We start from the raw sequence: 26,373 nt of genomic DNA, 5'->3' as shown, positions 1-26,373 counted from the left end.
GCACAAGCTTGATTCCGTATTCTGATAAACGTATAAACACAAAAACACCTGGTTGTTTAGAAGTTCATATTTTAAAAGGTTCCAATAATTATTGTGCTGGTATACTATCCACCCTGCAGTGTCAAATTAAAGTTCAATATACAGAGGCGGAAGCGTGGTTCCACTGTCAAACGAAGCTGCCGAAGAGCCTGGAACTTTACATATATTTCAAATTAAACAAGTCCAACTAAGCAGTTGCAGGAATGGAAAGTCAACGCTGGCTGCCTTTGGAAGCAAACCCCGATGTATGTACTTGTTTTTGTTTATAAAACATTCCATTCATTTTGAATTGATGCGACAGTTTCATTTGCCTTTTTTGAACAATGACCACATCAATGCTTTCTTTTCTGTTCTGTTTTGCAGGTTATGAATCAAGTGAGTGCATAACTTGGAAATACGAATGCAAACAGGAGGGGCATGCATTTCTTTTGTTTATTGTAACGGCAACATGTGAATGCTTTTAAATGCACTCTTTGGACTGCGCAGTTCTTTAGTCTCACCAACTTTTTTGGTGACTGCATTATGGTTATGATTTTTAAGGGTGTGATATAGTACATAATCTTCTTTTGATGTATTGATATCCTCGCTGTTTAGTACACTACTAAAATACGTCATAAATAGGAAGAATCATTTTGGTACAGTGCATGTTTCATGTGCTTCTAGTTCTTGTCAAGTTATGCAATGGACCACAGTGTTATTATTATTATTATTATTATTATCATTATTATTATTATTATTTATTTAATATTTGTTTAACCTTAAAAAAAAAAAAAAACTGGAATTGCAAATCTCATTTTGAAATGTTACCCAGAGACCTCCCTTCTGCTGAAAAAACCTCAAATTCCACAAACCCTTTGGAAAGAGAATATTTTTAAAATAATATTGTTAATCATTAATAACAGTACAAAGTTAATAAAAGAGCATAGTGTTTCAATGGCAATTCACAGTATTTGAAAGACTGGTAATTGGTATGAGAAGTAACTTTGCAATGATCATTGTTTTTTCCCACAACATCATGTTTTGATTTTCTCGTTCAGTTTCTCAAACAGTTAGGCTTGCTTCCCACTTGGCAGTTTGGTGATGTATATGGACTGGATCCTGATCTTCTTAGTATGGTCCCAAGACCAGTCTGTTCAGTGCTTCTCCTCTTCCCAGTAACAGAAAAGGTAAAATCTGGAACAAGAACAATCCTCTTTATAACAAATATTGGTATTAGAAGTAGAAATAGTGGAGTGTGTGGTTTGATTTAGAGGAGGCCTATATACAGTACAGTACACTTTGTAATCATGACATCCAGTAGTATTTACTTCTCGTACTGCCTCCAGCAGTCAAGAGTTCAGTAGTTTAATGAAAACACTAGACGTTATGGGTTGAATTAACAGTTGTTCTGTAGAAACCAGTTCACACATTGCCATGACACTTCCTACAGACTACCTACAGTAGTTTGCAGCTTTGTTAAATTTCAAAATTGATAGTCTACCCTCTCAGGCTAAGGCTTCATGAATAAAAAAACAAATCCCTCCTTTATTTCAACCAGATTTTTAGTTTTTTGCCACCTCACATTTGACAGTTTTCTCACCGGATATAACTGAGTGACAGTGTGCTTTACGTTTTATGTTTTTAAATATTCATTAAAGGTTAATACTTCAGTGTTGAGATTGCAAGCATTAAGAAAACACTACTGCTTGATGTTTTGACATTTATTTCCTTACCGCCTTCGTACAAATCTTTCTTCCAGCTTTGGGTGGCACAGCGGTTTAAAAAATGCCATGCTGTAACACTCTTGGTTAAAAAGCTGCCGTTGTTTTCTTTTTTTCTCTCTCTTTTTCCCTAGTATGAATCCTATAGACTAGAAGAGGAGGCGAAAATCAAATCACAAAGCCAGGAAGTCAGTTCAGAGGTTTATTTCATGAAACAAACAATAAGCAACGCGTGTGGAACAATAGGCCTTATTCACGCTGTGGCAAACAACCAAGATAGATTGGAATTTGGTAAGCATTTACTTAAATGTCACTAAATATGATCAGGGAGTGTTTCTCTAACTGTCCAACAGATGTCGCTTTTGTCATGTTTTTTTTCTCAATGAGAAAGGCTGGAATAGGTGATATTCTGTTGCATTTAAAATGTCAGTTTACAATGCTCTGTACTTTCTGGGCTGTGTTTCCAGATCTCTATTTAGGATATTTTATAAGAGACAGCTGGCCATATTTTGAAGCCCGTGACTAGCTCGAAAATTTTTTTGGAAATCTCTGTCTTTGATGCTTGTGTGCAGCTCTTCTCTGGATCATTGTACTTGAAACTTGGCTTGGCAACCTGAATACTTCAACACTTGTTCAATGGGAGGATGTCTTATCCATTAATTTTTCAAGGCGCATTGGTTTAAAAAAAAAAAAAAGGCCCTTTTGGTAAAGGAATTTTAACAGTATCTAAAAACTAAACAAAAGTTCATTAATTACTCCTACTTGCAGGTTGTTTCTTGCTAATATTTTAATATTCAAATTATTTTATTCCATTCAGAAACTAATTAGCCCTCAATAGGGCCTACAGTGTTTTATAACTGATTCTTTACCATACTGAAAGGTTCTGGAATATTACTGGCTTTGTACTCCCCAAGCACTCTGTTCATGTGCTGTGGAGTGGCATTGCATGCCCGGTTATTATTATTATTATTATTATTATTATTATTATTATTATTTATCCAGGGCGACTTACAATCGTAAGCAAATACATTTCAAGTATCACAGTACAAGTAATAATACAATTAAGAGCAAGATAAATACAATGACTTTGGTTCAAGCAAGTACAAGTGTGACAAAATACAATTCAAATTTGGTTGCTAGGGCTTGGCACTCCTTTGGGATTGTGAAAGCAATTTGGTTATTAACCAAAAGGATTTTTAGCTTTGTGACTCAGCCCCCAGGCACTGCTGACAAAAGGTAACTGTGAAAAACACTAAAAGGTTTATTTTGTTTCTTTACCATAAGAACCCCTCTGCTTGTCACATACAATAAGTAACATGTAGAACAGAGCAAAAGCAGACCCGTTTTCATAGTGCAATAAAGTCAATTCGCATTCTACTGGTAAACAGGCTAAATCAGTTAGGTATTGTTAGCTTGTGGATCTTTGGATAAATATAGAGGACTTCAGACCAGTATTTGGCCCCTTTCCATAACACCACATGGGGACACATGTTCATAAAGTCTTTAAGCCCTGCTTAAAAGACTTTGAAAATTAAAGCCATTTTTTATTCTGACAAACTTTTTTCACTGTTATAAATAGATGGAATTATGGTGTAGGAAATAACTTGCTGTTTAGGTTGACGGTAATAGGGATCAGCTGAACCTGTGGTGTATCTGTAATAAACAGCAGTGCCCTGTTATAGTTTTAGAAACCAACAGTAGACGTCTTGATTGAGTACATGTTGTTAATGTTCGTTATGTCATGCTTATGATTTCTATACACTCTCTATTCTCTTTCCAGGACCAGGTTCAGCACTGAAAAAGTTTCTGAGTGAGTCGCGTTCCTTGAGTCCTGAAAAAAAGGCCAAGTTCCTGGAGGAAGATGAGGTTAGAGAAAAGGGTGCATATAAATATAAATATTTGTTAAATATTGTGTCCATCCACTGGAAATTGATAAACAGTTTACATTTTCTTTTTGAATGCAGAATATTTAAGCTACATGCTAGGGGAGGTTCACGGAATGGCTTTGCAGAAAATGTTCTCTTTCTTCTATAGCACTAAACAACCATGGCATTTTGTTAGCCACAGCAAAGTAATAACACAAACCACTATGCACTTTTGAGTGTATTGTGCACATCATGCTTGTTTTTTTTTTTATTTTTATTTATTTTATTTTTTTTTATTTTTTTTATTTTTTTTATAAATTTAGTCGTCACCAATTATTTTTACCCCGGTTTTCACCCCAATTTAGCATGCCCAATTATTATCTGTATCCCCGGCTCACCGCTCGCAACCCCCCCGCCGACTCAGGAAACGGAGGCTGAAACACGCGTCCTCCGAAACGTGCTCCTTCCAAGCCGTCATTTTTCGCACTGCAGATCCACAGCAATGCTACCAGACCTATAGTGCCGGAGGACAACACAGATCTGGCGGCTCCGCTGCAGAGCCACAGGCGCCCTATCGGCCACAGGGGTCGCTGATGCGCGGTGAGCCGTGGATTCCCCTGCCGACCTAAGCCCTCCCTACCCGGGCAGCGCTCAGCCAATTGTGCGCCGCCCCCTAGGAACTCTCGGTCACGGTCAGCTGTGACATAGCCTGGATTCGAACCAGCGATCTCCAGGCTATAGGGCACATCCTGCGAGGAGCGCCTTTACTGGATGCGCCACTCGGGAGCCCCCCATCATGCTTGTTTTTATATAGATATGTATATATTTGTACTTTTTTCTTTTGCAGAGCATTCGTGTTACTCATGAATCCAGTGCGCAGGAAGGACAGACTGAGGTAAATGATCCTGGTAAATGATTTGCTTCTGTAGTCGGATAGTTCCACACTGCAGGTGTTTAGGAAAGATAATTCTACTAAAGCTGAGAAGACCGCAATCACAGTGAGGGAACGATAACTCCCTCAACAGGACAAACTAGTAAACCTGCCTTGGTGTGGTCATATAGCTCTTTTATGATGTTCTCAGTTTAAGACAATAAAACAGTTGAATTAGTTATTGCATGATTCGTGTTCTGTTCATTACCGTGATGCTTTGTTGAAATCTTTGGCTGGATATTCATCTGTTATCAGGCTGTTGTAAGTGTATATTTATTCATTGACAAGTCTTACAGGGAGTGAACTCATAAACACCTTTAAAATTGAATTCCATTTCATGTTATGTAATCCTAAAGGTAATAAAAGGTAATCTTAGTTTAGGGATTAATTAAACAACATATCCCCACTATGATTTTACTGGAGCATTTTACAGCACTGGGGAATCACCCCTGAAAAATAGGTTTGATGAAATAGTTGATGAAATGTAGGGGAAATCTCCAGCCCTATTGTTTGTTTCTTCAAACTTGCCCTTGCTATATTCTTTCAGGGTTACTATCAGTGGAGGTTCACACCACAGATATTCCACTTGTCATATACACATTTATGTGTACATTTGTTTCTATTCGCAGGTTTTTCATGTCTGTTAATCTTAATTTATTTTTCAATAATTCTGCACCAAATGCTAACAACACTAGAGAAGCCTGGCTTTCGTTTGAGGGGTGGGGTGGGGTGGGGTGCTAGTGAATGATCGTCAGGAATTCATTACACCATTGCCTTCACGTATTCAGTGTTTTCAGTGTTTCACATTTCGTTTTTGATCTGTACTCCAGATAGCAGAATATTGACGGGGCACTGTACAGTAAATCCTGAATCAAGCAATCGCCAAAGGGACTGAACATGTTTTACAGTGGGAATGAAGACAGTGAGGCACTAGCAATATGAATTGAGAGACTAAAACAACTGTTCCTGTAAACATTTTAAGATTACCTTTCAGGCTTTGCTTTTGGAACAAAATGGAAGTTGTTATTGTAATTTATATTTAATATTACATTTTTGAAATACAGCACAATTGTTGCACAATTGTGCTGTATTTCAAAATTTAAAGGTACCCCATCTGCCTATTGGCTTCATAACAAAAAGTGAATATTTTGTCTGTGGGCTCCAAAACAATAATTTAGAAGCAATTGTTATGGATCCAAAAGAACCTTAATGCTGACATAGCTAATGAGGGCTAAAGAATAAATTACCTTTATAACAATGCCTGTCTTCTATTTGTGTCAGAGCTTTAGAAAGCATGCTATTTTGAAATGTGGTTCTATACAGGATCCTGGTGCCACTTATTTTAGAAACAGTTTTATTGTTTTTATTAGTATTTTACTGTGTCTATATTATGATGTTAAATATGAGGTACACAACAAAATGAATTGCAATGAATGGACCGCGTTTTAAACATAGCCCTTGTACAGTTTGTTTCTATTCCTTTTCAAACCCTCTAGTTCTTTCTCTGCTAACCCCTGTTACATTGTCATGCATTGAACCCAGGAAACTGAGTCACTGTAACAGCCAGTACCTGTCTGGGTATTATCAAAGAAAGCTTTTTTTTTTTTTTAGCTAAATACATCAACTAGAACAAGCAAAAGTGCTTGTGCAAAATGCAAAAATGCATTTGCCTGTGATGCAAAGCATTTTAATGATATGGTATATGACCTAATCATATCAGCGCCTGTATGAAGGGAATCTACTTTTACAGATGAACTCTTATTTCAAGGCAGAGTGACAGGAATGCAGGCACAGATCTTGATCATATTTTTTGCATATATGTTCAGCACACTGTAAGTGACAACTGGGAAGCATCTGTATTTGGTGGTTTTTAGTTTCAGTACAATGAGAACATTTGTGAAAGGCACTTTCTGTTGAACCAGCCAGTAGTCTGGTATGGTGTGTGACATGGAAGTAATCTCATAAAAGCCTGTTATTAGCTTTACTTCACCCTATCATTGGAGAATTACCATCCAAGCCCAGTAATTATTGATTTTATATTTAGAAATGTGCATTTTTTTAAAAAACCTCTAGGATACACTTTCAAATTATGCTAATGATAGGAAGACTTAGTGGCTGACAGTCTGAATCAAAATCAGCTATAATTTTGTTTATAAAGCAACGCATTACAGTTGACATGGAAAATGAATGTATAAGCTGTCCGTATCTAAAAATGATTTGTCTTGTATATTTTTTGCTTGACTGTTGGTTGCAGTGCATATGTGATTGAACAAGGTTGTGCGTTTAGGATTTTTCTTTACATCAACCCAAAACAGCATGGCAAGTGTGTTCCAGCAGTTCACTTATGTTGCATTGTTTTTTTCTCAGTGCATGTATTTTATAAACTTCCAGATTTTAGTTTTAATTGAAACCCACATTGTTTGGATGTAATCTGGTAAAATGACTGTGCATACCGTTTGCTATGAAACATAGTATAAAGAAAACAGATTAGTTGCTTTTAATATTTAGTCATTTAATTGTAATTAGATAACTTTACACCAGCCGAGTTAACCAGCAGTATCTACTGAACCATGTAGGTTTCTGATGTATTTAAAGACAGCATGTGTAGGCCCTTAGTTAGAGTCAAACAATGCAGAGTCGTGTAACATGCATAACATTTTAAATGAGAACATTTGCGAACCAAGTACTTTTATTATTTTGAATTTTGTAATTTTCAAATGGTATGAATGATTAAGAATCCCAGACTTTGATTAACAGTACGTTTACCAAAGAGTCATTTCTAACTCAGTAACCTAAGAATAAAATAAATATACCACAGGTGAAGAAGGACCATCTGCCTGAGTCACTGTTTGGAAACTAGTTAAAGCTCAAGACAAACTGGCTTCACACTTTATGTACAGACCTGGATAAAATAAGGATGGATATGCCTAATTTTTGTTGCAATGTTCCCAAATCCCTGTGGATGCAAGGGGGTTGTTTAACATGTATCCTTACCTGTGGGAGAGGTGTTACAGAGAGTAAAATAGGGGAGAAGCTCTTAACCACTCAACGGGAAACTGTTGTGGGGAGATTAAGGGGGTAATATAGTGAAACATAAAGCTAAGGAGCCATGTCAAAACCAGAATAGCTTTTCAGAGTGTGTATACAGGCTCGGCCTGGTTTATTGCATTTTCATTACAACTTGTGGGAAAAGCTCTTGGCACAGGGTTAGTGTTAAGTAACACCTTTTTTTCCATCAGTACGTAGGTATGGCTTATGATGGATTCTCTGCTGGAATTTAAAATGCAAGCTTGTCGCAGCATTAGTTTTTTTTTTTTTTACAAGGATGACAGTGTAGATATGTAATTGTAAGTCGCCCTGGATAAAGGCGTCTGCTAAGAAATAAATAATAATAATAATAATAATATGTTTGTATGTATGTGTATTTATTTCTGTGTTTTTGTTTGTTGTCTTTTATTGTAGGCACCAAGTATAGATGAGAAAGTAGACCTGCATTTTATTGCATTTGTCAATGTGGGTGGAAAATTGTATGAATTAGGTGAGTTCACTCCACTCTGTATATTTGTATGTGCATTTGTATTTTTATGCTTCTTGCTGTGCAGCTTTTTCAGTCTTTTACCTGTGTCTGTACCCCTATCAGGTATCTGTGGTTGAATATCTGACATTCTGTCTAGCTACTAAAACTGTCCCCTTATAAAAGTTGTATTAATTGCAAATGGTGCCTATTGAAGATTTAAAAAAATCCGGTGGACTATAGAAGCAGACGGGTCCTCAAGAACTGTGTGGCTTAAAGGAACAGAAGGATCTGCATTAACCCTTTGCAGTCCATTTATTAACTGCGCGTCAGGCACGCCAGGTCTAATTAATTTTCACATGCGCAGTTAATTTTATACACGCTGTTTAAAAGTTTTTTTTTTCACAGTCAAACGGGTTTAAATGGCCCTGCATATCAACAAAGCACTCACTAGGCATCTCCAGCCCTGCCCCACCCTTTCGTTTGCTATAGCGTTCACCTATGTAAGAAATAAATAATAATAATAATAATAGTCGTACATACCGATCAATCATCTCCGGATCACTCGTTTTATCACCAAACTCCTCAATAATGCGATCCAAGTCATTATTTTATTACTATAACATCTGAAAAAAGCTCTGCAAATGTCCATGATAGTCTCTGTGTGCTGACGCACTCAGCCAGCTTGTTTACTATGAACGCCCCGTTATCTGATACCTGATACCATGTATGACTAATCATGAGATACGCCTTTTTTTTTTTTTCGACTTGTCTCGGCTCCTGTCGCTCCCACTTGGCAATTGAATGGTTTTCTCGGCTTTTTCCGGAGAAAAAACGACTAAACACCCGTTTATTGCGTTGCTATAATGATGTCGGACCCAGTCCGACAAAGGACCTGTGAGGAATAATTGCAATGTCGGACCCAGTCCGACAATGGACCGCAAAGGGTTAAAGACCTTTTCAAAACTAAATGGCTGTAGTTTCCTGAAAGAACCTCCTCGAACATTCTATAAAATAAACACATAGCTGGTACTACTTTCTACATTAGATCTCTTCCAACGTACCGTAGTTGTTGCTAAATGTACTTTTTTAGATACAATATTGTGTAATTTAGCATGTTTGTAAGTGGTTTTGTTTATGTATCAACAGATGGACGCAAGCCTTTTCCAATAGCTCATGGAACCACGACAGAAGACACCTTTCTAGAGGTAATGAATCCTTCCAAGTTTAGCTTTATCCATAATATAGTTTGGGCTTAGAAGGTACTACTCTTATATACTGTAGCTTCTTTAACTTTAAAACAGTCAATGATAGAATGTATGGCAATACTAAAAAAACGTAGGGCAGGAACGAAGGGTACATTTTGACCTTCGAAGGTTCAGAACACATTATCGAAGGAAGATGGTACTCATTTGCATAATTTATTGGTGATGTCACCATAGCTACTTATTTATTGATTTTACAGGTAATCTATATAAATGGAATAAAACATTCAGATGTAGTTAAAAAATATTCTACCATAGCACTTCTCTTACACTGTCTTGTACACTAGGCATTCAGTACATATTTTACTGAAGCAATACAGCCACTAGAGGTACGAGCCCACTGCTTTGGATACTATACCCTGCTCTATACATGGCAGCGGCGCCATGTAGAGTTGTACGTCATGTATAACGATTTGGTAGCGGATTTTATTAATAACTTTTGTTTACGTAATATGCATTATACAAATCAAAAGATTGAATTTTGCATGCGAGTGACATTTATTGTGCGATTTATAGTATTCACACATTGTCAAACAGTTTCTGTTAACAGGAAGAAGGAAAAAAAACAAAAAAAAACATACAGTGCCTGAACCCGTCTGATGAACCTTCGAAGGTTTAAAATCTTCGAATCCCTGGCTAGCGAACGAACCTTGGGACGCAGCCCTAAAAAAAAGAATTTTTATATATTCTCAATATGGTTCATTCTTGAAATTATGTTAGGAAATAACAGATGGCACCTTTTTGATTTAGTACTTTTTTTAAATAAAAAAATGTGATACCCCTTGATAATGATTAACAAACATTCAGTGGGAGTAGTCCTGCTTGGGTTCCTTAAGAACAACTGAGCTGGTGAAACCTAAGAATTTAAATTTCCTACTATTGTGTGTGTGGGTTGGGAGGGGCTGCGGCCGGATTGACCTTTCCTGACCTAACTAAAAACATATCTTTGAAGTGGAAACTATATATGATAGCTCATCAAGATGTGCTGTGAATGGATCTCATGTCTTGCTTTGCATTCCAATCCTTAAATCTCGGCGTTTTGCTTTGTATTTATTTTTCCCCGAAGAGAATGTCATACTAAATATTCTCAATGACTTGTAAATCTGACCTGAGTTCTCTGCCTTTGCCTTTCCTCCAGAATGCTGCTGAAGTTTGCAAGGAGTTTATGGCACGTGACCCAGATGAGTTGAGGTTTACTGTGGTGGCTCTTTCCAAGGTATAATATGCTGCTGCTGAAGTTTTTCATTAAACTTCAAAAGGTTTCTGCCAACCATTCATAAGTGCTGCAAGTTTGGAGATGTTACTATGTTTAGAAACAACAAGATAACTTCAATTCAATAATAATTGTAAAACACAAAACATATAATAAAGTTACAATGCTAAAACTCAATCTGCACAAAAATGTGCATTAAAACATATTGTCATCATAATGGACACCTCCTGGAATGAATGCATTTTGTTTTACTGAAAAAAAAGAGCCTTGGTAGAACTATACATGTAATATAGAACATGGTAACTAACATATCTGTAATTTTTATTTGGCTGATTATTCCTAAGGGTATTAATAACTGTAAATCATAATTAAACTGTGCTAGGCTGATTCTTACATTTGTATAAGTGGATTCCTGTGCTAAAGATTTGCAGCACAAAATTCCTACATGTAGAAGTTTGATGCTTTGAAAATAAAGAGGTGTTTCCGTTCTCTCTGTTCTGTTGTGATTAAATTGTGTCATTCGTTATGCCTGCCAATTTACCACAATAAAACCCTTTTGTTACACCTTCTCCTCTTCGAGACTGTTACAACCACAATACTTCAGCGGTATGTCCATGGACGGCCTTCAGCAAGAACTCGAAGTTGTCGTGCCGGGTGAGGATTTATAAGTTGTGAAAATTACATTGCTTAATTCTATATTGTGTGTGTTGGGGGTACAGGGACAGAAAATAGTTAGGAGTTTTGAATCCAACTGCCTTTTTCTTTGACCTTAAATCTGAGTGGCTGTAGGTTCACTTGTAAAACCACCATCAAAACGTGCAAATACAGTCGCGGAAATAATAAAATACAGATAGCTAATTGCTGCTACACTTGTCTTTTACATGAGTCACCTTAGTTTGACCTTGGTCTATACAATTCTCAAAGTTAGTAACTTCAAAGGGTAATTATTGTTCATTAAACCTGACTTCTCCGTAAGTGTAAATCTAATAAATACTAAGTATATTTATGATAACCCACTTTCAACCCCTCTGCTTATGGGTCCTGGTGGGTGGATTTCATGATGGGTGGGTTTCATGATGGAATCGCATAGTAGTTTGAACCTGCTTTGTAAAACAGAAGTCTATGAGCCTGATTTACTAAACTTATGTTCATGTTAAATCCAGCTTGCCCAGCCACATTTCGTGTACAATGCAAGAGGAAAGAGCTGTAGACAAGCATAAATTGATTTTCACAGCACAGTTTTGCAAAAAATGTATACTTTAAGCCAGTTGTGGACAAATAAAAGAAGCCCATTGACATTGCACTGGAGCAAACATTTTATAAATGTATCCTTTTGTACCATGTTGTTGTTTTTTGTCATAAATTTGCTTTATTTCCTTTTAAAGTAGCTTGGGCTACTGCACCTCTCAAGATTGTCTTTCTAAAATCCTACTACATATACAGCTCTTAAGTTGATTAGTCTGTGGTACATGATTTAAGGTGATTTGTGAAATATTTTCCTTCCATTGATATAAATTACATAAAATCACTGAAGTGGAAATTTGTCCTAAAAGATTAAAAGGACCACAGCAAAATGAGTTATTTCTTTATCCATTCTGGAAAACATCAGATACGATGTATGGATTATCTGACACTCCCAATGGTTATAATAAGAGTTTGTCTTATTAGGATAATAGGCTCTAATTAGGCACATGTAACTCAAAGAAATTCAATCCTATTCATCTTGCAAAAGGGCATCCCTGGAATGGATTCTTGTTTTGACCTCTGCTTAATTAGTCTGTTACAAAACACTGACTTGAAAATATACATTTTTATTCAGCTAATAAAAGGATCTGTGTCCTGAGCATTCCTTGATTTACTGACGTTACTTAACCTCTTTGTATATCTTACCACTGCTTTGAATTTCATTATTGTTTTTCCCAGTATAATTGAAGATAAGCATGTGGTAATGCTTGCCAGTTCAAACATTACCTGTTTCTGAATAGATGCTTTTGTTTATCACAGAGGCTGGCTTATCTCACAAAAATCACCACCAGCCATTCTAAAAGGCAAATCAATAGAACGCATATATTTCACCATGCTGGTATTGTGATACGCTGTTAAAAAGTTTCTGCAACAAAAATCACATTATACCAATGAGATGAAAGCAGATGAAGTACCACAAGATACTGGGGTACCCCAGGCTACCATAAATCAGGATTTCAGATGACTTTATTTGTACAAAACAAATGTATTCCACTCGATCACATTGTAGTTAGTATAACCAAAAGTAAAGATAAGAATTTAGTAGATTTGTTTCACAAATAATATCTATTTAACTTTTTCTATTTAAGTTTTGTGTTGCAAACCCAATGGAAACACACATGTGGGTTTAACAGTTAGTGTATCATTTTAACCTCCAATAGGGATAGGAAAGAATTGATGTCCCTTATAAAAATGCAATTGAAAGACAAAAACCAGACCTTGGGCATGGAAGTGATACAGTCATCCAGTTACCAGACCTTCAGGATCATGTTGGGACATACTAATTATACTGTAGTATAATTGCATTGTCTTGTACTTGCACAGAACTGCTCCATACTTTGCCGTATTCTACTGCTGCTCTTAATTATAACTATTTTCTGTATCTTGTACTTGATTTTACTCTTAAAGGTATCCGTATTCATGTTTTTAGTGGGGCTGCAAGAGCCCCCACTTTAAATCTTCAACATACTTCTTATTATTCTTCTTTGGCACGCTACTCTTCTTACACCGTTTAAGCTAGAAACGCCATTCAAACTTTAAAACGTGTAGACCGGTCTGGAAGAGTGTGCTTGTATACAACTTTTTGATATATTTTATATTTTTTAAACTATTCAGCTTTTTGTCCTTTTTTTGTCCATCTTCATTCACTTTAATGGGACTTTTTTCAACATTCTAAAACTCCCCATTGTTTAAAAACTCCCAGACTTCCAACATTCTATTTACTGTAAACGATGTAACTTTTGACACAAATCAGCTACTTTGACCACTTTCTCAACAAGCTAGACAAAAAGTTAGAGGGTATGACATCTTCCTCTACTTCTCTGCTATTCAAATAGGAAATCAAAACAGAAATAACTTTTACCAATCAAGAGGTACACCTGTTTTAGTAACCGCACCAACTACGTTTTCTGTGAACTTTTAGAAATAACTGCCGTTTTGACCACTTTCCCAACAAGTTAGACAAATACTTAGAGCAAATGAAATCTTCCTCTACTCAGCTATTCAAATATGAACTCAAAACAGGAATGGTGTCTACCAATCAAGAGGTACAGCTGTTTTAGTAACCGCATCAACTTCTTTCAGTAGGCTACTTCCCACTGTTTGAGAAATTTCAAATTATAGCACATTCTAAGCATGAGACAATTGGTAAACAATGTGACTTTTGACACAAATCAGCTACTTTGACCACTTTCCCAACAAGTTAGACAAAAAGTTAATGTATGAAATCTTCCTCTACTTCTCTGCTATTCAAATCTGAAATCAGTTCAAAAATATCTTCTCCCAATCAAACGGTACATGTCTGATGAAATGTGTGGTCTAACTGCCCCACAGTCCAAAGTAATAAAGTTGATATAGTAGTCTATCAAAGTAATCAGACCAATTACTTTACTAAATTTAACTTTGACTGTATGTAACTGCTTTGCTTTAAAAAGTAAAACTTTTTAAACTTCTTCCACTACCACAAAAATACTTTTAAAGAGCTAAAGCAAGCCCCACAACTTTACTTGTAAAGTTACCATCTAGTTTGTAATTGCTGTTATTTGAAATTGATCTTACCCATTTATCGTACTTACTATGTGCCTTTAATGGAATTTACTCTTATAAGCAAATATTTTTACTATAAGTTTAGCTGTTCTTAGTCGAATTTGCTCTTAAATGTAATTATTTACTGTATTCTTTATTTTGCTCTTATTTGAATTTGATCTTATTTTCTACTGATTTATGTAACTGCTTATCTGTAATGTGATACTTTGTATTGTGATATTTTGTAATAACTGTGTCTCTCTGGATAAGGGAGTCTGCCAAGAAATTATAATAATAATAATAATAATAATAATAATAGAATAACTGGATTAGTAAACAATAGTGCTATAGTGATGTTTGCTTCTTTCTTGCATTGAATGGCACACAATATACAGTAGTTGCTTAAACAAACAGGTAAGTGGAGAGAAAACTGAACAATCTGATCTTAAGGGCTACAGAAAAGGAGAGAAGCCATTCTCCACAGACGTGAGGTAAAAATCAGGTCTAGAGATTACCACTCCAGGCAATGATAGATGTATCCTCTGTTCTTGAAGATGTAAACTATTGGCAAATGAATAACCTGCGTGCATGAATGAGAGATTGTATATTACTGGGTTACACAGTGTTATTAAAACTACTCCATGCTTTCCCCAGGTGTCCGTTCAACTTCACCAAACTCAGAGTGTAATATTTATCAAGTTACAATGCACATTTAATGTTTTTTATACAACTGTATTTACCAATAAGAACTGTTTAACATAGTTTGTACTCAGTATAAAGATAAGTATAAGATCATTTATCAGAGATGAATTAAACAGGGTACAATTGTGACTAACTCCTCTAAACTCACTGATCCGTTAAGGAAAACACACAAGTAACTAGACACAATTAGTGCCTTTTTCCAAAGCTGCAACAAGTGAATAAATAAAACATAAAGGCTACTTCTAAAAATAAAAATAAAAATAAAAATAAAAATAAAAAAGTTTTATTTTGGACGGTTTGTTTATTCAGATGTATTACTGTGCATGTTTTAGCTTGTCTTAGTGTTCCAAGTATGGTAAATTCAGGCAAATAATCTGGCATTGATTTATGAGCCCTGTTAAGGTGAAACGAGTGAGCAAATTCATTAAAGCAGTAGTGAATAGTACAAGTTTTTTCAGATGGCTTCTTATTGAAAAATGTAAAAACCAGGATATTCCTTGAGACTAAAGTTAAGTTTTACTTATAAAGGATTACCTTATACAGCCTTTATAAAATGTTATCCATGCTCTGCCCATGTGTATAGTAGACAGTATAACATGCTTTAATAAGGAAAAATATGCAAACAGGTGTAATATAGAAAAAAGAAATAAAAAAGGACAAGACAAAATTCAGGCACACCCATTCATAAACTTGAACCTAAAGAAATAAAAAATAAGACAAAATTCAGCAAACTCATTCATAAACTTGAACCTAAAGAAATAAAAAAATAAGACAAAATTCAGCAAACTCATTCATAAACTTGAACCTAAAGAAATACAAAAGAACAAGACAGAATTCAACAAACCCATTCATAAACTTGAACCTAAAGAAATAAAAAAAATAAAAAATAAAAAATCTTTGGTATACTCTGCGATGAAAATAATTATCAAATAAAGAACTGTAATTGATAATATATCCAAGATGTCCCTTAACGTTTGTTTGTTTTTTTAAATAAAGACACAGTGTGATTTCTTTGCTGTGCACTTCTGTAACTACACATTTTAGATTCCCCATTAAGTTAGGTTCTTTAATTAGACCCAGTACACCGTAGCAGCAGTGAAATTCAAGCTCTGCCGACTCAACACTAGTGGGCGGGACTTCTACACGGCTTTTTCAGATTAGTTTTGCTCTGGTTTCTGTTTTACTGACATTTCATTCACACCAATTCCCCTGAGGTCTTATGTAGTCACTGCTGGTCGTGGGGAAATTGATGGGAAACTCAGAGAAAAGGTAAAAACAACGAGTAGCCTCTGGGTAGTGTTTTTGAATGAGGGTGGAGGAGGACGGGGCGTTTACTCACCTGCGTGCACAGGGACACAGGTGGCAGAGAACAAGAAAGGCAGTCAGAAAAAAAAGTTAAAAGTAATAAGAAATAACGGATATCAGCTGCATTAACGGAGGGCGCTTAAAAAGGTACAATAAGAATTAGATAGTTGGTTAGCAGACATAAAAAGCACACTGAAATCAAGTGAATGAGACTGACTCGTAGCCTTTTATACTATGACCTTACAAACCAGATTGCTGGGTTTTTGTGTGTGTGTGTGTGTGTGTGTGTATCATTTAAGTGGTGGAAGTTGCAGAAATGTTTAAACAGTGCTGGTACTGAGAACCACAGACGCTCCCCAATATTTTATTTATTTATTTATTTATTTATTTATTTATTTATATGTTGAGTTTTAAATAGCCTGCATTGCAACCCTCGGCATCGTTTTTTTATGCTTCTTATTCAGCGCCAGGTAATAAGTAGTTTGAATTCTAAATGTTTATAAAAATAGAAAGTAAGCTGGACGCCGTAAAGGTTCCCTAGTTTGTGTTTTGAAACGACATGTAGGTCTACAGCTCGGTGATAATTACACAGTCGGGTTGATGAGATTAGGGCCACAGAACGCCTCTCCTTACACGGAAACGATTGAATGCAAATGTTGTGTTTGCAGTCTCAACAGTGTCTAATCTGTTGTGGTGTCAATTTCTTTTGGATGTTCAGGTAGAGATAACTGTGACCCATCGGATTACTATGCGATGGAGTGGAGAGAGAACTCCGATGTCAGCTGTGATTTGGCTTACACTGAAGCTCAGCGTTGGGTGGAGGTAAGTTTGTTTGCGTTCATGATACACATTGGTCGCCATCCTGTGAGTATAGATGTAGTAGGAAGAATGAGGAATACGCGATTCAAATTAACACTGCAAAGTGGACACATAAACAAAAGAAAAAAAAAACGCTGTACTTGCAACCAGTACTATAGAAACAGTCCGGTGCCTGTGATTGCTACAATGTCCTTACCTTTTTGTGACTTTCCAGAAATTTGCTTTCTCTCACCAAGACCGTCATTTCTCACACCAAGAGCCTCTTGTAATGCATTTTAAAGTTTCATTTCCCCCCATTTCTTGTTGTTTAAAACCTCATGATGAAGGAAGACAAATATATTAATTATTTGTAATTAAAAGTAAACCACATTTAGTTGATGCAGTTATTTTTGTGCTCCACAGAAATAAGGTTTGTGCTCAAGTCCGTTTTTTTTTTTTGCTAACGTATGTTCCTAGACTTAAGTTGATGAAATAAAGTATCCCATATTGTCTCTCCTGGATAAACTTTTCCAAATAAGAAAACCGGTGACCATGTACCAATCTAAGCAAGTTGTATTATTAACAGTATTGGAGACTAGCAGTTCCAATTGCAATTATGTTGCAGTACAAACTACTGATAGAAAAAGCTAGACTACTCAAAACAAGAAGCAAAGGCACATGCAATAGAAATGTAGCTTTGTGCACATTAATTAGAAGTTTGCCACTCTTCAAATGCAATAGGATGTGTTATGAATTTACTTGTCATGTGTTGTAGTTAGAAACTGTCTTCAATGCGTTTTGGGGGTTGACACAGATATCAAGCAGGTTTAGTTGTGGCTTGAAATAAAATGCGATGTCGGCTACCTACTTTAGGATGTCAAGTTATGGGATAAATTGTTTAAAAACAGTGGTTTTATTATGTTTCTTGTGAAGGGTAGCTTTATTATGGTAGTGGAGGAACAATTCAGATGTCCTTGTATCATCTTTCATTATTAAAGTAAAATAGTATTTCTCCTTTGTAACCAATAGTAATACTGGGTTGGTTTATCTGGTAGGATTATCTTCAGGGCATGATTGTTAACATATTTCTAAATATATATGAATTAAAATGTTACAGCTTTTGACACACACATTTTACAGAAGTTGATCTCATTGTGTTAAAATCAGGCAACAAGTCATAATTATTGGACTGCTTTGAGACCATAATAATAAAGTACCAGTGGAATATGGAATGTTTCTAAATGGAACTTTTTTGCAATCATGCCTGAACTTGCCGTCAGCTTAAGATCTCAGCTTTGGTTTGAGTCCTTGCTTGTTGAAAAGTACATGGCCACTAATCCTGCATTTGCATGGGTGTGGTGTTTGTCTGTTCAGCCTTGGGTTACCATACTGTTTTGTCTAGTGGAAAAGTCTGCAAAGTTCTAGCTGATCTGTTATTGTTTTCCATGGGATAATGATAAACATGACCTGAAATTAGTGTGTCAGATATGGTGCACTTGTAAATAACTTGCTATCGTGATGATAAATAAAAATGTTTGATTTTAAGATTTAAAAATGAATAACACAAAATAAAGCCAATGAAAATGTTAGAACTTGGAGGTTAAATTACTGTGTTTTCTTAACTTGTAGAAAGAACTGTACTGAAGCAAAAGCTACTATATTGGGTCCATAGTATTTTCAGGATAATTGTAAGGAAACGATTATCCTAGTAGTAATACCGTATCTGGCCTACATATAGATGGAACTTTAGTGTGAAATATCAGTTCAAGCTTGTGTATTTGTACCCATTCCTAGACTCCTGCTGTCTGACATGTTGCACCGTAAAGCAAGGAAGAGTAAGGCAGGCTGGAAATGCAGTGGCCACCTCCACCCCTGTGCACCTCCACCCCTGTGCACCTCCCCCTCCACCCCTGCGCACCTCCCCCTCCACCCCTGCGCACCTCCCCCTCCACCCCTGCGCACCTCCCCCTCCACCCCTGCGCACCTCCCCCTCCACCCCTGCGCACCTCCCCCTCCACCCCTGTGCACCTCCCCCTCCACCCCTGTGCACCTCCCCCTCCACCCCTGTGCACCTCCCCCTCCACCCCTGCGCACCTCCCCCTCCACCCCTGCGCACCTCCCCCTCCACCCCTGCGCACCTCCCCCTCCACCCCTGCGCACCTCCCCCTCCACCCCTGCGCACCTCCCCCTCCACCCCTGCGCACCTCCCCCTCCACCCCTGCGCACCTCCCCCTCCACCCCTGCGCACCTCCCCCTCCACCCCTGCGCGCCTCCCCCTCCACCCCTGCGCGCCTCCCCCTCCACCCCTGCGCGCGTCCCCCTCCACCCCTGCGCTCCTCCCCCTCCACCCCTGCGCTCCTCCCCCTCCACCCCTGCGCGCCTCCCCCTCCACCCCTGCGCGCCTCCGCCTCCACCCCTGCGCGCCTCCCCCTCCACCCCTGCGCGCCTCCCCCTCCACCCCTGCGCGCCTCCCCCTCCACCCCTGCGCTCCTCCCCCTCCACCCCTGCGCGCGTCCCCCTCCACCCCTGCGCGCGTCCCCCTCCACCCCTGCGCACGTCCCCCTCCACCCCTGCGCGCGTCCCCCTCCACCCCTGCGCTCCTCCCCCTCCACCCCTGCGCGCGTCCCCCTCCACCCCTGCGCTCCTCCCCCTCCACCCCTGCGCGCCTCCCCCTCCACCCCTGCGCGCGTCCCCCTCCACCCCTGCGCTCCTCCCCCTCCACCCCTGCGCGCGTCCCCCTCCACCCCTGCGCTCCTCCCCCTCCACCCCTGCGCGCCTCCCCCTCCACCCCTGCGCGCGTCCCCCTCCACCCCTGCGCTCCTCCCCCTCCACCCCTGCGCGCGTCCCCCTCCACCCCTGCGCGCGTCCCCCTCCACCCCTGCGCTCCTCCCCCTCCACCCCTGCGCGCCTCCCCCTCCACCCCTGCGCGCGTCCCCCTCCACCCCTGCGCGCGTCCCCCTCCACCCCTGCGCGCCTCCCCCTCCACCCCTGTGCGCCTCCACTTTCAAAATGAAAACAAAATACATGCTTATTCCTAATTTATATTGGTCTGGTTCTGAAAAACATAACCCTGTACTTCCTACAGTAGAAGCCTTACTTCCTAGAATTCCAGATCTGCAGAAACGCATCACAAAGTAAATGTAAAGATTGTTAAATATATGGATTTGTTCCAAGGTAATATAATGCTTATTAAGTTCTGCTTGCATTATTACCACCAGACATCAAGGTTTTACCCTATTTTAATATTTTAGTGGATTTCCTTCCTATAGACTGCCACTGATCCTGCAGTATTTATTGGATTAAACGTTTTCCTTTTTTTATATATTTCTGAGGTGCAACTCTGTTACTCATATCCCATGACACATGTTGTGAATTGCTTAGATAAGACAGTGGTTTACATATAAAGTAATAGATCCTGTGATATGAGATGCACACTGCATATTTTCAATGTCATTGACACTGTTTAGGTAAAATGTACCAGTGCCATTTACTTTGACAGTCATGTGATTGTGTTTCTTTTGTGTAGAGCCAGCACACATTGTACTGTATTCTCATATTTGGTGCATAGCTGTATTATCATAATGGTCTTGGTTCAATAAAAATTAAATGTTTATCAGATATACCATTCCCCTTACATTGTGCCCCTGGGAAACTTTGTTTTTGTTCACTGTTCCAGGTTTGATTTTGCCTAGTTGTGTACAAAGAGTGTACTGCCTAGATTTTTGCAAGACATTTGTTGTAGGGCTAATGAACCAAGACCACAGTATCTCTGTCAAACACAAACTTCTATCTGTGTGTTTGTTTACAAACTTGATAGTCACTGGAACTGGGTTCCATTTTCAGTAACAACCCTGAACTCTAAATCATTGACTGCAAAGCTTGTAAACATTGTTGACCTTCAAATAACAAAATAAACTAAAATACTAGGGGTTGCCACATCTGTAAATAAAAAGGGCATGCAAGTACTTTTAGAGCTAGTGGGCCATGACTAATCGTGCCCCTGTGATTTTTTTCAACCATGTAGCCAGTGAGATTATTTGACCAAGTTTGTGTTACAGTAGCTGGAAATACACCAATTAGAAAGCATTTCACAATTTGTCAGTTATGCTGTATTTTAAACCAACAACCAAATGCTTTTTTTTTTTCCTCCGTAGAATGAAAGCCTGAGCAACCAGGGCCTAGACATGTACGCTATGCATTCTTAATGTTTCACCTTCATCTGCCAGCATTTCATTGCAGGAAGCCACTGTTTGTATGGGCAATACTGCGGCTTGTTTTTGCTAGCAATGCCATTTGTGCTGTCCTCATACTGCATGAAGACCTATAGTCATGTTTTGAATCGGCAGGCGATAGGCTAAAAAAGCCTAAATTTACTAGAAAATATTTGCTGATTGTTTGTTATTGTGGTACTAGTCTTCCATAGTTTATATAAAAGACGATAATAATGTGTTGGCAATATCAGTCAAGCAAACTGAAATCTGCCAGGCAACACAGATTTAATGGAGGCGTCCAGACTAATGGCCATGTGATTTTGGTTGAAGATTGAAAGATTAATGCTTCAGCTTACTGGTTTCATGCTGGGTACACAACTGCATCCTGTGATTCTCTTGGTCAGGTTTTGTGGGTATGGAACAGGAAAAAACAACCCCTTTTTGTGTTGATAATTTTACTAAGCTGCCCCTGCCACAGTATCAAAGCCTCATATCTCAGAACCCATTTGAGATAGTGACTTGATATTTAAAGGGTTAAAGAAGCACATGCTAAATGCAATGGTGACAGTAAACTCTGATCCAATATGGCTGCCATATTGAGCTAATATGACTTGAGTTAGAGACTTATCAATAGTGTCAATACTGTTACAGATGGCGCAACGTTTCTTTTGAAATTTGTCAATGAACTGTGTACATAATTAAGTGTTTGCCTTTTACATTTCAATATGCAACATTGTCATATTGGAAAACTGACTGAAGCATTACACTTGTAGTAGTTTAGTGTTAAGCTTTGAGAGAATGTAAAACAATAGGCACGTGACTTGATACAAGAAAATGAATGTTCAGAATTCAGGACTCCCAATGTTATACAGTTACTTTCCGTGTAATGCATTCTACTGTTCTGTACTTGTCACCATTTATCTTGCTCTTGAGTAGATATGCAGAGACACACTAACTGGTTCTCGTATTTTGATTTGCTGCATCATGTACTTCCTGGTTTCTGACTCAATAGGCAAACAGCCAACCAGAGAGCTTCTGTATCTAACAGTGTGATGCGACTTTTCAACTAGCTTCATTTACTGAGTTTCCACAGTTTACGGTGTTTGGTGGCTATCCACTGATTTTTTTTTTTTTTTTTTTTGTATCCGGTGGGGGGGGGGGGTTATCAGTTAAAACCGAAAATCAGAAGTCCTAATTATGTTGAACAACACTTTTCTGGAGCAAGCAAAGCTCCGAGGCTAGTCAGTACATGACAAACAAATGTGTTTGTCTGTACTTTGAGGGGCACAACATAAGCGCTTTCTTTACCCCCTACATACTTGTGCCACCAGGACCGCAATCCTTTTAAATAGTGGGAATAACTGAGCAAATATTGTTCTTGCTCCATAAGTGGTGAATGTAAATGCTTTCCCTGTGACATCAGCCCTCCTGCATGTGCACACTGGCTCTTTGTAGTAAGCTCCAGAACTTGGCAGCAGCATTTCAGAACAGGTTTACGTTTGGTGCTTTATGCTTAGATAGACCAAAATTGAGTGGACCAACCTGAGAGAAATGAGGTGAGGCAAAACAAGAATCTTAGGAATGCTTACATGGGACATATTTCATCAACCAGATTCCTTTGCAGCATGTTTAATAATTACTGCAGTAAACCAAAGTAGTTAAATATGTGATTAATTATCGGTAAAACGAATGAAGGGTAGCGCATTTCCTTTAGGAAACAATCTGCATGGGGCCAATTAATGGGCTTTCAGAAAGCCATCTTAATGGCTGTTAAATATACAATTCAGTTTGTGAAAGGTACTTGGAAACATAGAATGGGATACAAGGTTTAAATAACTGACAGCTGTACACTATTCTGAATACCCCATGGACGGTAGTACCAGTGTGCAGTTGGTGGAGGTAGTAATGTAATTGAATTCTACTGTTCAATGTTGAATAAAGATACTCAGTTATGTGATAACTCATCATGTGTTCATGCTTACAGCTTTGTCAAAGTATATTCTCGTGTTTAAGAACCCTAGTACAATGGAATCCCTCTACACTAATGCAGTACAACCACCATAGGGGTGAGTACAATTATATTTAATGCATAGAGAGCGTGTTGTAATAGAGGAAAATCGATTGACTTCAAATTGTAAGATTCAGACAGACGGTGGTCTTTTGAGTTTGTTGCAAGAATGGGAACTTTTAGCAGCAATGTTTATTTCAAGTATTAATACAATTAAGAGCAAGATAAAATACAATGACTTTGGTTCTAGCAAGTAGATGTATATGACATAATACGATTCAATAAATAAGTATCAGTGATAGTTACATCAGGATATAATTAAATACAAAATACTACAGATTAAGTAACACTTGTGACAGATTACAGTACTCTAAAGTACAGGATTAAATGCAGTAAAATCAGGAGCCGATAAGAGAAAGTAAAGCGCATTAAAGAAGAGTGATAATGTGTCCAGAGGGAAAAGAGGAGTTCTACAGGTGCTGTCTGAAGAGGTGAGTCTTGAGGAGGCGCCGGAATGTGGTCAGGGACTGGGCAGTCCTGACATCTGTAGGAAGGTCATTCCACCACTGCGGGGCGAGGGTGGAGAAGGAGTGGGCTCTAGAGGCAGTCTTCTAGTGCAGGAGGAGTGGAGAGGTCGTGGGGGGGGGGGGGGTCTCGAGGTAGCTGGGTGAAGTCTGGTCAAGGCATCTGTAGGCGAGTACAAGTCTTGAACTGGATGCGAGCGGTGATCGGGAACCAGTGGAGTGAGCAGAGCAGTGGAGTTGCGTGGTAGAAGCAAGGCAGAGAGGACACCAGGCGAGCAGTAGAGTTATGGATGAGCTGGAGCGGACGGGTGGCGGATGCAGGGATGCCGGCTAGGAGGGAGTTGCAGTAGTCTAGGCGGGAGAGTACCAGGGCCTGGACCAGGAGCTGGGTGGCGTAATGAACCAGTATTGTATGTTTGCATCACAAGGTACAGTAAGTGGGAGTTCAATTTGATGCAATTGCAATAATGAGGCGTAGTAGTATTGGAATAAAGTTTTGGAATTTGGAAAACGAAAATCTTTAATATTTTGGTATGAACTTTCGAGTGTAAGAAAAACTACCCCCTCCCATCCAGCTGGATTTTAACATGCTTAATCTAAAATATTTCGAATGCTTTTATGAACAATTGTTTTCATTCTTTAAGCATTAGGCAGAATGCCACTTAATGCTGACCTGGAAAGGTCAGAGGCTTTTTGACCATGCGTCGCCTCAGCAGCAGCTCAGAGAAAATTCTGTGCTTTGAGCTTTAATTACTTTGTCAATGTGTTTCTACAAAAGATTGTTGAAAAATTTAAATCAATAAAATAATTTAGTGTTGCTGTCACTGTATGGATTATTTCTACATTCAAGGATTCTGGTAAAGTGCAAGTATAATGTGTTTATTTTCTAAAAGCAATTGTAACACAACGTGCCTGCCTTATATAAATATGCTAGTCAGTCTGTTTCAGTCTGTTTGACTAAATGGTCTCAACTTTCAGGTATTTGTCCAAATGACCTGTATACAATTTGTAAGCATTTGGCCAAAACCTTTATTTTTTTCAGTTGTTTGGGTAAATTCCTGACCAACACATTGCTTATTTAAAGGCTAGATGCTCTTGGCTAAGAAAGCGGGCTCATCGTCTAACCGGGCCTGAGGATGCAGATCAGGCCCAGATGAAAGACTGTTCCTGCTGTTTATGATTCAGTGTACAATACTCTGCTGCACCGTAATGGTATGAAGTACTGTTAATCCTGTGATTAGAAACAAATATTATGTTCACCTTTTAATTGATAAAGCGAATTGATAAGATGTGCTCTTCTAGTCTGACATTTTTTAATTACCAAATTACTGCCTTATAGGCCTATATCATTCCCCCCTGGTTTTATGTCACTTTTACTTTTTTATTTATTTTATTTTTTCATATTGGGAACATAGTGCTTTTAGATGATCAAACCAACCTTTATGAAGTAGTAGTAATAATAATAATAATAATAATAATAATAATAATAATAATAATAATAATAAATGTTTTTTGAGACAGTATTACTGGCTGCCTGTTTTTAGAATTGTAATTCTTTCCTACGTTTGCATGTGATTAAGTCTGTATAAAAACAGGAAGCTTAGTTATGGGTATGGAATTTAGTGTCTGCCCAGACAAAAGGAGGGCAGATAAAGGAATGCTGTAATTGTGGTAGTATGAATGAACAATGCCAGGGATGGTGGCATAGTTACAGTATTGTGCAACTAGTCTGTTCAGTTAGACATACATTTATAAATTACAGTATATACTGTATGATGTAAATATAATTCCAGTTGTGGAAAAAAAAAAAAACAATTGTGTGTGTTACATGTACAAGGATACTTTTCTTATTTTTCCTGAAAGATTGTTTAGTAATATAAATGCATGTGTTTCTGTACTTGCTGTCATGACCCTGTTCTGAGATGTTAATGGTTTCTCATGACCTCTGGTTAAGTCTTTAAAGGTTGGGAATTCCACTGTTCTTGCTGCCACTACAATGCAAATCTCCTTGGGAATGCAGATTCTGTCAACTGTAAAGAGATCTGCAATCTCTCAGCAGGAACATTTATTATTTTTTCCTGCTGTTGGTTCTAATGACCTAGTATTATGAACCTGTACATTTCAGTAAATGTTTTATAACAAATACGAGTTAAACTAAAGAATTTTAGTAATCCTATTTGATAGGCTTTAAGTCATTCTTTGCAAGATTAGCGAAGAATGTATTGCTGTTATTGCACCATGAGGGTACACCTTTTCATATAAATGTGGTAGCTGAGTGTTTATTGGTAAAGGCTGCTTTAGGGTCAGGTGGTTAAAGGAATGTTTAATGTGTTCATCGTAAACCAGTCCAGGATTTGGATTTAAAAAAAGTGACTCCAGTAATGTTGATATTCAAAATACAGATGTGTGAATGTCCTTAAATAGGACAGGTTTATACATTACTAAATCCTTTTAGTTGACAATACTGCTCAGTAATTTGAATTCCGGGTATCAACTGCAAGTACATTAAAACACCAGCAGGGCTCAGGCT

At 38.2% G+C, this 26,373-nt stretch overlaps 2 protein-coding genes across 11 annotated transcripts in view; both read left to right on the top strand.

Moving 5' to 3' along the window:
* The first annotated feature begins 125 nt into the window (after positions 1 to 125).
* LOC117406816 (ubiquitin carboxyl-terminal hydrolase isozyme L3-like) lies at positions 126 to 11,022 on the top strand. Its single transcript, XM_034011139.2, has 9 exons — positions 126 to 284; positions 403 to 414; positions 1,077 to 1,205; positions 1,874 to 2,030; positions 3,520 to 3,605; positions 4,452 to 4,499; positions 7,998 to 8,073; positions 9,199 to 9,257; positions 10,453 to 11,022. The coding sequence occupies exons 1-9, from the start codon at positions 243 to 245 to the stop codon at positions 10,534 to 10,536; spliced, it is 693 nt and encodes a 230-aa protein (XP_033867030.1). The 5' UTR covers positions 126 to 242; the 3' UTR covers positions 10,537 to 11,022.
* A 5,093-nt stretch (positions 11,023 to 16,115) lies between these two features.
* LOC117406941 (LIM domain only protein 7-like) overlaps positions 16,116 to 26,373 on the top strand; it is a 67,781-nt gene continuing 57,523 nt past the window's right edge. For 3 of the 10 annotated variants that reach the window (XM_059029342.1, XM_059029341.1, XM_034011404.3), the window contains exons 1-2: positions 16,118 to 16,266; positions 17,021 to 17,124. In XM_059029342.1, coding sequence (XP_058885325.1) covers positions 17,056 to 17,124 — 69 coding nt within the window. In that variant the 5' untranslated portion in view covers positions 16,118 to 16,266; positions 17,021 to 17,055. Of the gene's footprint in view, positions 16,267 to 16,298; positions 16,450 to 17,020; positions 17,125 to 26,373 lie in introns of those variants that run through there. The other 7 variants (XM_059029339.1, XM_059029340.1, XM_059029343.1 and 4 more) reach the window with 7 other exon arrangements.

Source organism: Acipenser ruthenus, chromosome 8 (genome assembly GCF_902713425.1).
Source record: "Acipenser ruthenus chromosome 8, fAciRut3.2 maternal haplotype, whole genome shotgun sequence".
Lineage (NCBI taxonomy): Eukaryota > Metazoa > Chordata > Actinopteri > Acipenseriformes > Acipenseridae > Acipenser > Acipenser ruthenus.
Note: the sequence above shows the minus strand (reverse complement) of the source record. Positions and strands in the feature narration are given on the sequence as shown.